Below are 13,628 nucleotides of genomic sequence, written 5' to 3' on the forward strand. Positions count from 1 at the left end.
GATTCTACTTTCCCTCTCAGCGTGGTAGACTTGCAGGAGAATGCATTTCATACACTTTAGTCTCTAGCACAGCTGAGACAAATAATGCTAGACAAACGGGCAACAGGTGTGCAAAAGAAAAGTAGGGGGAGGAGCAACGAGGAAGATGTGGAGGCAGCAGATATGACCCATATTGGTGCTACTCGTTATGAATTTGCAATGATGCTGCTGGGCTTGTTAGCATAAGGGGGAGCCAGGGGTGATGGGAGATGCACAGTCGGCTATCTCGGCTAACCCCTCTGCAATTCTATTACACTTGTTTATAGCTCTTGGCAAACAGCACACCAAAGATACTTTAGCTTCTGAGGAAAGGGCAGGGTTAAAGGGGGACGACTACTTAGCATTTCACAAGGAGACAAAGAGGGCATCTTGAGCAAAGTGAGCATGCAGGGGAAGTGAGGAAAGAACAGATTGAAAGATACAGATAAAACTGGGCTGACTGTTATTGATGCATGGTAATAGGACCAAACAGGACAAAAACACTATGGGATTAAATGTTATTATGGATTATGGTTTTTTCCCTAATCTTTCTGTGAATTTGAACCTTTGTGGCCTTTCCCTAGCACAATTTGAGAGGATTTGTAAAAATCTCCCTGGTCTGCATGAATATTGAGATCATTTTTGAGTGACATCCCCTGATCCAGTTCCAAGTGTTGTGCCAGTTTGAGAGGCGCCAACTGTCACAGCTAATGTAAATGCAGAGTCGGCTACTCTATGATTTTTGTCAAGCAGAGTGGGGATGATAGTTGCACTTGCAAATTAGCAACTCTTTTCACACACACAAACAACCAGCAAAAAGTGTGTGTGTTGATATGATGTAACCTGAGCCACCAAGAGCACTCCAACATGATTGGTTTGAGTGTTTCAAAATGCCCTATTTGTCTCTGTTATCCACATGGTTACTGCAGTTAACAAGGTTTCCATAAGATATAGGTGATGGTAACTTCTGAAAATGATCTAAACTTCATGTGCAAGATGGTGAACAAGTACTCGATTGAACTAAGTAATCACTTTACCACAGTAAAAAAACATAGTGCTACAATGAACCATCTACAAAGCTTACACCTGTACTTTTAAATTCAATTACTGAATGATTTCTACACTTATAGGCTGCATAACCTTATATCGAAGATGTTCTGCAGCTTTGAATTGCTCTGCTATTCCTTTCCATTTATCTACCTGATCAAAGGCTGGATTTTGCTTTGACATGATGTGCATCTGATGATGTACATTTTCTACCACCTTCCATAGTGCAAGAAAAAGCCATTTTTTGTTGCTTTAATTAAATCACAAATTTCTTAGCAGCTCTTGCAGAAGCACAATCATGGTTAATAAGTCCATCAATGCAGCGTAGAAAGTATATCACAAAAAATGTGAACTTATACAATGATTAAATCCAAGTTTTATCCAGGTCCAGTGATAACTTGTCAGACAATCCTGAAAGACCTGAAAGTTTCTGCACATTTGTTGAACAATTAATCAAGTACATTTGAGTAAATGTAACAGCAACATGGATTGCCAGTACAACAATTAATAAATGAACAAGAGATACATCAACCAGTGGCAGTTATTGATGGAGCAAAGTTGATGCATTCAGGTTTCTCACTGCATATGGCTTTCTATCCGTAAGGCAATGGAAGCAGCAGCATGTCTAAGCTTGCTGTTCAATTGGTGTTAATTGGTAAAGCAGCTACAGGAAGTGTCAGCTTAGTTATTGGGGTAATGGTAAGCAACTTCAGTGGTGGATAGGTTTTGGATATAGGAAATCAAGACGTCGTCTGAGTGACCCTTAAAGGGAAAGGCCATGAATTGTACACATCAGAGTCTGTTTACAGGTCTTGGGGAGTATTACTGCATTTGTAAAGGAAGTTACATCATTTTTGTTTGGACCTTCATATAAATTGCCTGTACTTGGATCATACAGTAACTGAAGAGTGTAACAGCCCACCCACACTTCAGACCCAATGCTGTATTGGTGCAGAATCATGAAACACTAAAACTCAATATACTTTACAATGTCTGTTTTATCTGTCCCCTGCTGTGATATTCTCTCAGAAGACAATGTTGGTCAGCCAATTTAGACTGTCCTGAGCCCTAAATGAAGTCATTTTGGTTTAGACTTAAGTGAGAATTCTTCTGCAGTAAATTTCCAGATTTGTTGTTGTTTTGCAAAGCCAACTGCACTCAAGCATTTTTAACTGAACAAAGTCCAGATTACCTTCGTTCCTCACATGTATGCAGTTTCTTTCACTTCATGAATTGGGCTCAAACTCCTTTAGTGGCATGCAGCATTTATATTCATCATCAGTTTTGATTTCCATTATACTATATGTACAAAACCGCAGCAAACATCTACTGTTAGCTTTAGCTGTATTCTAACACATAAAGGCTGCCCCATCACATCATACTCTAAATTAAAGAGGCTAGCATTGATCCACAATAAGGGGACTGAGGACTGTTGAGTAATTTCTGCTCAAAAACACATCTTGAATATGACACAGGAGCACTCTTCACAATGAGACCACAGGCCCTCTGTGACCAGGGGCTCCAGTGCAGCCGTATGGACGGACTGTATTTCCACCACTGGTGAGGAAAGTAAATGACAAATCAATCAAACACTTAAGCTTAATTTCGTTGTGTAAGAGCACTGATCCATCACAGGGTGTTATGGTCTGAGACAGCCTCTGCTCCTCTGCATGACTGCTGAATAAAAAAAAAACACACAGACAAATGCATGCACAGGACTGAAATATCAAAAGGTCAGTAGACAGGCAAGAGGAGAGACTGGTGTTGTTGTAAGACAGGCTGGGCCTCTGAGCTCTCTGTCCCTTAGTGTTTGTGTGATATCAACCACAACTGGGAATCGTAAACAGGGTATGATATCTACGTTTGGCCATGCATATTGCAGATGCCAGATGCGCCTTCCAATTCCTTTGGTTTATAAATCATCATTCAGTCTCAGTCATCATAAATCCAAAAATCCAACCACAGAATTATGATGGCAGAGATTATATGAAAAAAATACTTAAGCCTTTTAGTGAGAATGCATTTTATCAGTGGAAATAATTTCACTACACATACCTTTAAATATGTGATGCCAGACATGGACTGACATGCGAAGGATCTCTTAATTTAATCATGAATAAGTGTTGACTGTGAACTGAAAACTGCAATTAATTAATTAATTGGTTGTGCATCATGTTATCGTGTGATTTCTTCACACGATTGTCATGTCAACTAACCATTAATATTTCAGTGCGTCAGTCGAATAACCAAGAACATGCAACTTCTCTCTGTCTGTCCACCATTTTAGTCCTCAGAGCAGAGAGAAAGCAACACGTCACAACTACACCACAGTGCCACTTAATGGCCAGGAGAGGAGAAGCAGAACTGTTGTAGATTAATTAAAGGGATAATTCTGTAACTGAAATTGATCTCTTAACAAAGTGGGAAGAAGGTTGTGCTTCCAACCTTGTCTGTGTGTTCGCAAAATATCTAAAAAATATTACGAACACTTATTCCTGAAATTCACAGGAGAGACCATCCTTGGCCAATGAATAAGCTGATTAGATTTGGATGATTTCTACCATTGGTCACTGTTTATTTGCTGCTGGGAAAGTACAAAGTTGAGCACCAAACAACAGCATTATGCTTGTTTGTTTGACAATCAGACCTCAAAGCATTGATTCTCAAAAAGAAGTTGGATCATTTTTACTGGATTGGTTGGCTTTTGCACTGGGATTTTTAGCTGCAATACCTGCATCTAGAGCATCACATACTTTTCCGTTTTGTGTCCCTCTAACTCACATTCAAATCTAGACAGCTACTCACCTCTTGTCTGTTGGGAAGGGACATTTATAGGTCAAAAAAATATTTAGATCGAATAAAGATAGATCAATTATGCACATTATCAGGATGCGTGTCATTTATGCAAATGAAATCCACCTTGAAGTTCGAAAAGACAGAGAATGACTAAGAATGTTGGTCAGCTGACTAACATGATTTTGTTTTGAGAGCAAAATCCATCGTAGAAGACAGGAGTGTGTGTTTGCAGCTTTTTAAGCGGTGAAGGGAATCTCGGGTGTTGAGAGCTGAATGAGAGCTAATTAGTGGAGAGGTGGAGGGTGTTGTATTGCTGGTGGAGGGGTGGTCTGTACTATTCAGCGTGGAGGGAATATGCTCCCAAACAGATTCTTACTTTTCAATGCAGTTATGTAACTTTTCAAAGTGCATACCTACAGTATACCTGTAGCTGGAAATACAACTTCTAGCCAAACAATTATTCAAAGAATTCACCCTTCCAAACTTTAATATTGAAAGCTCAATTTTCTCCATAGATAGCTCATTGGTTATTGATACCACTGTATTTACGGTAAACATAAAGCCACTGCCAGTTAGCTTAGCTTAGCACAAATACTGGAAACACGGTAAAACAGCTAGCCTGGCTCCATCCTTTATAGGACAAACTACAAGAGCTCAATAAAGTCGGTATTCCTAAGCACAAAACAGTGCTGTTCTGTTTTCAGAACAGGAAATCTAGACTAAGCCAAGGCCAGGCATTACATAAAGGCCAAACATGGTCCACCATCCTGTCTTACTTTTCCAAGGTCAACAGTATGTGTCATTAAAGGAGGTGATCTTCAAGTATATCTTTCCCCCAGAGAGAGGTTTTGGATGGACAGGCTCAATGGAGTGTCACCTTATTTCTACTCTTGGACTGATTTGTATTGTTAAGGTTGAGCAACCATTTGGAGTGCAGCCTTTTTAATTATGGAGATTTTCTCTTTTGTGTGAGACATAATGTATCGTATTTAATGTTTCCAACAGCCAGGTCTTGTTTATTATATATCCAATTGACAGAGTGTCTCTGCTCATAAATAAGTCAAAATACTCCTATATTTGTCTTACCATCCATGTAATCATACATCTTTTTGCTTTGTGGAAAGGGGAGGGTATAGATAATCTGTATTAATTGCTATTATTGGCTTATTTTCACTTTATTATAGTACAAATAAATTCTGTTCACATCTTGCTACAGCGATGGTGAATGCAGGAACTGTGGGAAAGGTTGCCAAAACAAATAAAAAATAATAAAGATGGTAGATCCCTGCTGTTTCTAATAAATATGGGTATGATAGCTTATTGGAAGGTAGGTAAACAATGCAAGTCAAATAAAATCTCTCCTGGGCTTTATTCTTATGGTACCAAATTACTAATGTAGTTTCGTCTGGATAGGAATGTCCAGCCTGCTGCTTATGTGTGTGTATTTTATGTGAGCCTATATGTGTATTAGTCTGTTTATGTATAGGTGGGCTTGTTTGTGAGCCTGTGCCCAACTAGAAAAATAAATATGTTCCATAAAACGTCTCTATAAACAGCATGGCACAATAAATCCAACCCGGAATATTAGGTGGAACCAATATTTAACTGGACCCACTCCAGATTCCTAGTAAACCTCACGAGTCGGGATGACCTTAGCATTAAAAAAATATATATTTTAGAGGGGGAAATAATCCAATTCCCTTCCAATGAAGGCATCACTGACAAGGAGCTATCTTTGCTGTGCACCTGGGCCTTTCCACTGGGAGGTCATTTAGTATACATCCCCTCTTTTAGGGACAGCTCTATTAAATACACCATGAATAACCAAGCAAAAAGGTATTTTGCAATGTCAAGAAAAAAGGAAACAATGGCAAGAACAAAATGTGCTGGAAACTGTTGCTGTGTTCTAAGAAGGAAGCCTCCCATATGTGCAGAGAGACTAAGCAGTGAAGCTACAAAGGAAACTCTGCTCAAGGACACCTGTTTCTTGCAGGGAGCAGTTTCTGAGAAGCAACTCTGTCTGTGCAAACTGCAGCAGCCATCTGCAAATGCAAGGAAAGGCACAAGATCCCATTGCAGTCCCGCAAGTCCACATTAAGCCACGACGTGATTTAGAATCTGACAATATATTGAACATTTGATGAAGTCCTAAATGACACAGTGACTGTGCACTACGAAAAGGATACCATTGAATATGAAGCATTGATTCCATATGTTTTTAAAGAGCCAAACTTGATCATTTATCAAAGAAAACATGCATAAATTAATTTAATAAACTGCAGCATATTCACTCAAATAGCATCAGCAAAATGTCTGTGATGCTGGTAGTAGCAACCACAGAGAACAAATTCATCTACATCCACCTAACCTGAATCCACTCTGCATTTTTCCTTACAATTATGTTAAGGAATGCATCCAGCCTCTGGCTGTTCAGTACAGTTATCTGCCAAAACCCTGCATTGCTCAAGAAGTTGCTATTATGAATTTGCTTTACTGTCTTACATTATTTCCTTTGGAAAACAAATTTCATATTAGGGTAACTGCCTCTGGTGGGGTTATGCAGGGCTTTTGTGTTGAAAAAAAAAATGCTGATGAAGAGGACTGAGGAAAGGAAAAGGCATGCTGGTCCTCCCTCCCTATTTCTGTCTCTCAGTCAGATGAGGTCATCAAACACCAACCTGCCTTGGATATTAATGATGTAACAGCCAGGGATTTTTGGACACCTCTTCCCAAGAGACTGCTAGGCTGGAGGCAGAGGAAGACTTCATCTTGATTTAAGAGAGATACAACACCCTCGATAGAACTGTGACAAAGGCTGGATAGACAGCGTGAGAGGAGATAGTGGGGGAGTGTAGACGCCAGGAGACAGGAGAAGGCAGGAGGCGAGCGGGGCTGAGGAGGGGACTGTGTGATACACTGTGCCTTTAAAGCATCAAGCTCCTCCTTCACAGAGCCAAGCAGAACAGCCGAGTGGTGCTGGTAGGAGCCTGAGCCCCACGATAAACTCTGGCATCAGCTTCCCTTCATCCGACAGTCAGCGAGGACACAGTGAGGGCGCAGGGGCAGAGAGACGGGGACGGAGAAAGGGAAAGAGCAAGAGTGACAGAAAGGTGGGGGGAGAGAGAGAGAGAGATAGAGAGAGAGAGAGAGAGAGAGAGAGATAGAGAGAGAAAGAAAGAGAGAGAGAGAGAGACAAGAAAGAGAGAGAGAGAGAGAGACAAGAACAGGCAGATAGGCAGAGAGGGAGAGGCTCTCATCACACAGCTCTTTTTTTCACAGCAGCAGCTCAGCCGTTCTGTCTGCTGCCTCCCGGTGCAGGCGAACGCTGTCGGGGATGACGGGTGGCATGTTTTCGGCAGCAGTTATTTAAGTAATGGTAGCGGCCGCGGCAGCAGCATCACAGACGGAAGCAGGACCTCTCCTCACCGCTCTAGCTCTTAGTCATCTTCAGCCTTCTCTCTCCCTTCTCAGAGTGCTATTAGGGCCATTAATCGTTCCCATCTCATGCCTCCTGCCTCCTCCTCCTCCACAGCTTCATCCTCCACTTCTACTCCTCCTCTGATGAGCCACAGCTTTAGAGTGAAATAACCCTGCTGATAGAAGCGTTCCTCTCTGTCAAGACAGTAAGTAGGAGAGAGAGGGAGATAACTGTGTGTGTGTGTGTGTGTGTGTGTGTCCGTGTGAGGGGGAGAGAGAGAGAGAGAGTGTGTGTGAGACAGAGAGAGAAAAAGAGGAAGAGAGAATAGCGAAGATGTTAGTGTGTGCGACAGAGGGACTGCTAAAGTACCAGCAGGTTGTGTGTGGCTTGAATGATCCTGCTGTGCGTGGACAGTAAAGCTTTGGGCATAGCAACAGCAAAGTGATGCACAGGAAAGGTGAGTAGGTGTGTGTTCTGGTGTGTGTGTGTGTGTGTGTGTGGAGGTGAGGCAAGTGCTGCTGAAGCAAGAGATGCATTTTGACAGCAGCTAAAAATCATCAACGCAGTTAATTCCCTTTTTATCTCTGACTCTCCTTCACTCTATTGTCGTTTACTGTGACTTGGAGAAAGAGCGAGGAATATAGAGAAAGGAAGGATAAGATATTAGAGAATAATTGATTGGTTTTCTTCCCATCTGTCCAGGTGCCATGTGTGATTGGCCAGCGCACCCCGTGGCAGTGGCAGTGGCATCGCCCTGGATTTGGCGAGAAGCTCTCCCCCCTGCTTGTTCTCTAGGGCTCATCTGGGAAGCGTTCATGGGATTTATCTCTTCCTGCTGGATGGCACTGAGCTCTCTGCCTCTCTGAAAAAAAGTCCACAGAGAAAATATACACTACAGGGATAAGAAGTAAAATAATTATCCAATCACAGCACAAGGAGGCAGACCAGGTTCCCTTAGCAACAACTGAAGGAGAGAAGAGAATCCTTTTCTGTTTCTCCTCCCTTGGTTTTCGGGCACACCCCTGTGGACTGCTGTGGGTCAGTGTTTTCTGAGAGGACTTGGAGAGCGCTGTTGCATAAGACAAGCTGCCACCCAAATTCCAGGGGAAGGTGCTCATTCGCCTCCCTGCCCCCTTCTAACTGTGTCTCATCGACACCATGATCTTTTTGTTATCCCTCCACAAATTCTCATCACAAGTCACGTTCCGCTGGCTTGGAAATCAATTCATTCTGATCCCGAGCCACCTGAAATAAGCCCTGCTTTTGAGGGGAGATTGGGCGCTGAAAAGACCCACATCTGCCTTCCTCCCTTTCACGGGACGAGAAATGAAGGACAACATGATTAAGTCATCATCTGCAAAGAAAATGGATGTGAGGCAAAGTTTATTTTGATGCGAGTTTCTACTGAAATCCTTTTTATTTTTCCTGGAGGTGGAAACGCCACAGAGCACAGAGGAATATCCCCTTTTTCAAAACAGGATCTGTCCTTTCTCTCTTAAAAGACAGAAGCCCTCACTGAAGGACTATATTTAGAAAGCAAATCTTGTCCCCGCTGGCCAACAATAATGTAGAACACGGTCATTTTAAAAATTGAGCCACTGCTGGGAGTTCTATTTTTCTATCTTTGTTGGATAGCCTCGATAAAAAAGTGTTAGTATGGACCCCTTTTCTGCTTTTCTTTTGTATCTTAGCCTGCCATTATGTCACTGTGTTTCAAGTAAAAAAGGTTGTACAGGACAAGTGGAAGAGGGAAAAAGTCTATTCCCTGTATAGACAGGCGTTTTAAATAGCATCTCCTCGGGAACAATTTCAAACGTACACACTGACACATGAGATGAGTTGGCTCAACGCGATTATGTAAGAGTTTCATACCAGCTTTAGCCCATGTGTTTTGCCTCTTCCTTTTCCATGGATATACAGCGTTTGACTTTACCCGTGCTAATTTTCTCTCCGTTTCTGGAAGCATCTACTAGAGGGCATGGATGTCAGTGTGTGACCCTGTGCCGAGTGTGCGAGCGAGGCAAGGTGTTTTTGCTGCACAGGTGCTTTTAAGATGTTGAGGTCTCCCTGCGTGGCCGGGGCCCCTGTTCGGATCAGTAGCACTGAGGCTCCTTGTAGCCAAAGACATGGAACCCGACTCGGCTCCCCCACGCCCTCAGCCTGTTGGCCGCTGGCCCCACGTCGCCCTGTAAAGGATGTCCCTCAGCAGAGCTCCGGCCCGGGACACCTCTGAGACCCCCAGCCCGAGAGAACGCATCCGCAGCCACATGAAGATGGTGATCGACCAGCTGGACGGCATACTCAAAGAGCTCAAGGATGTGGCCAAGGAACTCCGGGAGGTGAGGTTCAAAAGCTTACACATATCAGGCTTCTGGGGAGAGGGGGGCAAGGAGACAATGTGGGTGCCAGGTGGGTGTGCTTTTCAAGTAGGCTGCATTTAATGAGTGTAAAATGATTTTTCGGAGCATGGAGATTTTGATTAAGATTTGAAAGAGATGAGATCTCACTTTCTTGTTTAGTAGCAGGAGGATTTTTGTTGATTACAAGCACAGTAAGGCTGTCTTCCTTTTCCAATCAAACAATTGCTTATCGCCAATTACAAATGCGGTGTCTTGTGGGAGGTACAGCAGATGTGAAGAGCTGTTGAAAAGCAGCAAAGCCGAAGGAAACACAGAGGCAGGCTTTGATAAGTTAGAAGACTTAGCTCCGCAATAGTTATATAACCATTTTGTTAAGGATCAGCTGGATTCCTACTGTATTTTCACTGTATTTTCACTAACACTGTGAGATTTGTGTGTGTGTGTGTTTGTGTGTGCATATATGTGTGTGTACAAAATACAGTTTGAACAAGGATCAGCATAGAGGGATACCATGCGTGTGCATGTGCTCATACGTGCTGAAGACTATATACTTAACAAACATGTGTGATGGCTGATAATCAGACTACATGTGTTCGTGTGTGTGACTACAAAATGGCCCTCATTATCTTTGAGGGCTGCATGTCCTCAATGCTGTGAGCTCTTCCTGCAAAGCTCCTCCAAAGAGAGAGATAAAGGCAGACAGAGAGACAGAGACAAATTAAACTTGAGCAAACAGTTGTGTCTGACCCATCCCACATCCTCCGAGCACATCGCATGAATAACCTCCCACCTGCAACCGATCAGGCATGCAGAGGGTGTGTGTGTGTGTGTGTTTCTCAATGTGTTGAAGAAGCGAAATAGTGGATGTCAGCCCATGTAATGACCTGAAGGAGGAGGGTTTTGAACAGCTGGGGTGAAGTTTCTATAACTCACTTCATCACCATACAGATCCCCTCTGCACCCCCCCCCCCCTCCCAACAAGTACTTTATGTACTTGCACAGTTGGAGGTACAAGGGCACAGCTTACAGTGCACCTTCTCTCTGGTGGGTAGAAGCTGGCCTGCGCGCGAGAGTGATTGATGATTATGGGACAACTGCAAGTGGAATAATGCTGGCTGGAGCTATTTATAAACCAAAACACGGCCTGTGCCTCTGCCAGCTTCAAGAATACTTCCATTCTCATCCCAGACCCCATTAGAGAGGGTTCTGCACAGTGGCTCAAATGTAATTTTTTATTGGGAAAGCACAATCCCACATATTGAAATGGCTAAGGAATCATATTAGCTGCAGTGGCAGTCATAATGCTAGTACCAATATTCTACAATTAACTGACCTATGAGATAGCACAAAGCATGTAGCGGCCTAGAATTTAGAAACGCACTAGTCTGTTATAATGCTTACTTCACGGTACTAAGTTCATAGCTCAAGATCACATAACTACAGTATCCCTGTGCCAACGGTCAAAAGCTGGATTCAAAAAGTGGTTAAAACATTTAATTGCAACACATCATTAGTAACACTGCAATAGCATCTGACTAGATTACATTTTCTGATTGTCCATTGCCTTGAAGGTGTGTGCATTGCATATCGCAACTTCATTTAGTCCATACCTCGAGATGAATTAAAATGTCAAATTGAGGGAGGTTTTTAAAGTCAAGTTTCAGCCATCTGGTCGTTATGGCCTAATAGATCAACCATTAGAAAAATGTATGTTCTCCAGATGTTAGTATACCAGTTTTTATTAAATAGATATTCAAGCTCACATCCACAAAAGCAGGTAACACAAAAGTAGTTGTTAACTTTTGTGAATTGATTTGCTTAGCTTGGTTTGTGAGAAGTCCAGGGGAGGGCAACATGAGTGTCTCCTGAGATTTAGGATCTTTCAAACATGAGAATGATCCATCCCAAATGACGTGTAGTTTCTTCAGCACAATGTGGTTTTGGATAAATTATATTGTCAAGCACCAATAACCAAAGTGATTAGATACTGAACACATTAAACATGATGGCATAAACTGGGAAAATAACAGTAATTAACCATAACTGTTCTTTTAGAATGACTTTCACCTCCACTGATTCTACCCAAAGTGGCTTGCTTTTCTCAAAAAGGGGTCTTAAAAAGGGGTCACCCGTTGGTCTTTCATGTCTGCAGTTTAGATTACAACAAACAACACTCTAAGTGCAGTCTAATCAAACCTTGTGGTGAACCTACCATTAAACGTTTCTGTGTGTGGCAAGTGCGTGGCATTTTGAAATTTAGTTTTAACAGCAAAAACTTTCCTTGAATAATCTCATATTCTGCATGCTTTTTTTTATTGAAATTTTAGCAAACATTAAGCAAAAAGCCATTTTGAGGGAGCCTGAAAATGACAAATCATGAATGTTAAAATTAAAAAGCAATACCATGGAAATTTCCATTTAAGTACCGTTTCTGAGGCCTTTGCTTTAATATTTCCAGAGTATAGCAGTGTTATCCCTCCTACTGGTCCCTGAGCACATTAATGCTGCTTTTATATTTTACCAGGTAGGGAGGTAACATCTTCATAGCACATGATTAACATAGCAGCCAATAACCTAACAAAGTTGTCCCTGATTGGCTCTCAAAAAGACCAGTTTGAAAACCACAAACACGCAAAACAATATATTTAGTTAATTTTGCTCTTTGGCTGTAGGGTTTTTAGAATCCACAGACGTTTAGCAACCCATGTCATGTGGTTACCTACCCCTAAGCTATCAGATACAAACATTAAATTATAGGCTGTCTTGACAACTATGCATTAACTGTATGATACTGAACAAATCTATATGAAATGTGTATAAATAAACGCAGTTTTATTAGAGACACCATTTCATTTAAACGTGTAAAGTGTCACAGTTGCTTGCCGAGGCTACAGTACAGCCTCAGTTCATAGTTCATCTCCTTTACATGTCAAATAAATGTTACGCAGAGCACACATAGTGTTCCAAGATTGCTCCCCTCAAAAGCCTGTTAAAGTCCAATGAAAGTCTTACTTGTGAATTCCATTACAGGCTTCATGACAGTTAAAATGAGAAGGATCTACAGAAAGGACACTGGCAGATAAAATACTGATAAACTACTCCATTTGTAATAAAAACACTGGCAGGAGTGGCAAGGAATAATTAATTTAGGTATCATTTCAACCTTGGGCTTTGAGGTCTGATAATAAACAAGGGAAAATAATGGCACCAAAGAGAATGCAAAGTAACCTCTGAAATTTCAGATTATTAGTTTTGCACACAAAAAAGGGCAACATAGGAAATGTAGGAGTGCACTCATGCTGGAAATTTGAGAGATACAGACTGCTAAATTGAAAGAATTTCATGAAGCACAAAAAAAGGGGGGTTAAAAGACGAGGGAGAAGATGCCGTGGCATTGACTTGGGGGAAGAGGATTGGCAGTGAGCTTCACATCTTTATATGCACCCAAATAGGAGTGATTATAATTATTTTATTATGTGGATGTAGTTACTATGGAGAATCATACCACAAGCAGACGAGGCTGCACGCCTGTGAATGGTTCAAGACAAATGAACACAGGAAGGCAATCAGGACTCGTTGAATTGGAGCTTCAAATGAGAGGAGTGAATATAAGCTGGACAAAGAGCAATTATCAGTAGCAGAGTACAGCATGTCCAGGACGCTGGCCTCTATCAGTCAGCCTTGCAGTAGTTGGGTGCACATGCTCATCACAATGCTGGAGACTGGCTTACTGTTTTGACTCAGCTACAGGCCTTAAGACGGAGAAGGGGAGGCCGCAGGGAAACACTACTCTCAGGAGAAAACTGTATCTTCCAAATGTCAGCTTTTTAGGAATGAAGTCCTGAGTAACACCTTTATTAATGAGACTGGCCACCATGCAGTTTTAGAACTGTACAATGGATTTTTTTAAAATGTTTGATGAAATGTGTTTGATCTGACGGAAATTACGAGTAGCAGCAGCTGCAGGACTATAAACCTTTCAGGTTTTG

At 41.9% G+C, this 13,628-nt stretch overlaps 1 protein-coding gene across 1 annotated transcript in view; it reads left to right on the plus strand.

Moving 5' to 3' along the window:
• The first annotated feature begins 7,077 nt into the window (after positions 1-7,077).
• insyn1 (inhibitory synaptic factor 1) overlaps positions 7,078-13,628 on the plus strand; it is a 42,951-nt gene continuing 36,400 nt past the window's right edge. Inside the window, exons 1-2 of the mRNA XM_031848343.1 lie at positions 7,078-7,484; positions 7,982-9,618. Coding sequence (XP_031704203.1) covers positions 9,475-9,618 — 144 coding nt within the window. The 5' untranslated portion in view covers positions 7,078-7,484; positions 7,982-9,474. The remainder of the gene's footprint in view (positions 7,485-7,981; positions 9,619-13,628) is intronic.

The sequence above is a fragment of the Anarrhichthys ocellatus genome, unplaced genomic scaffold (assembly GCF_004355925.1).
Source record: "Anarrhichthys ocellatus isolate YVR2014 unplaced genomic scaffold, GSC_Weel_1.0 scaffold8, whole genome shotgun sequence".
Classification (NCBI taxonomy): domain Eukaryota; kingdom Metazoa; phylum Chordata; class Actinopteri; order Perciformes; family Anarhichadidae; genus Anarrhichthys; species Anarrhichthys ocellatus.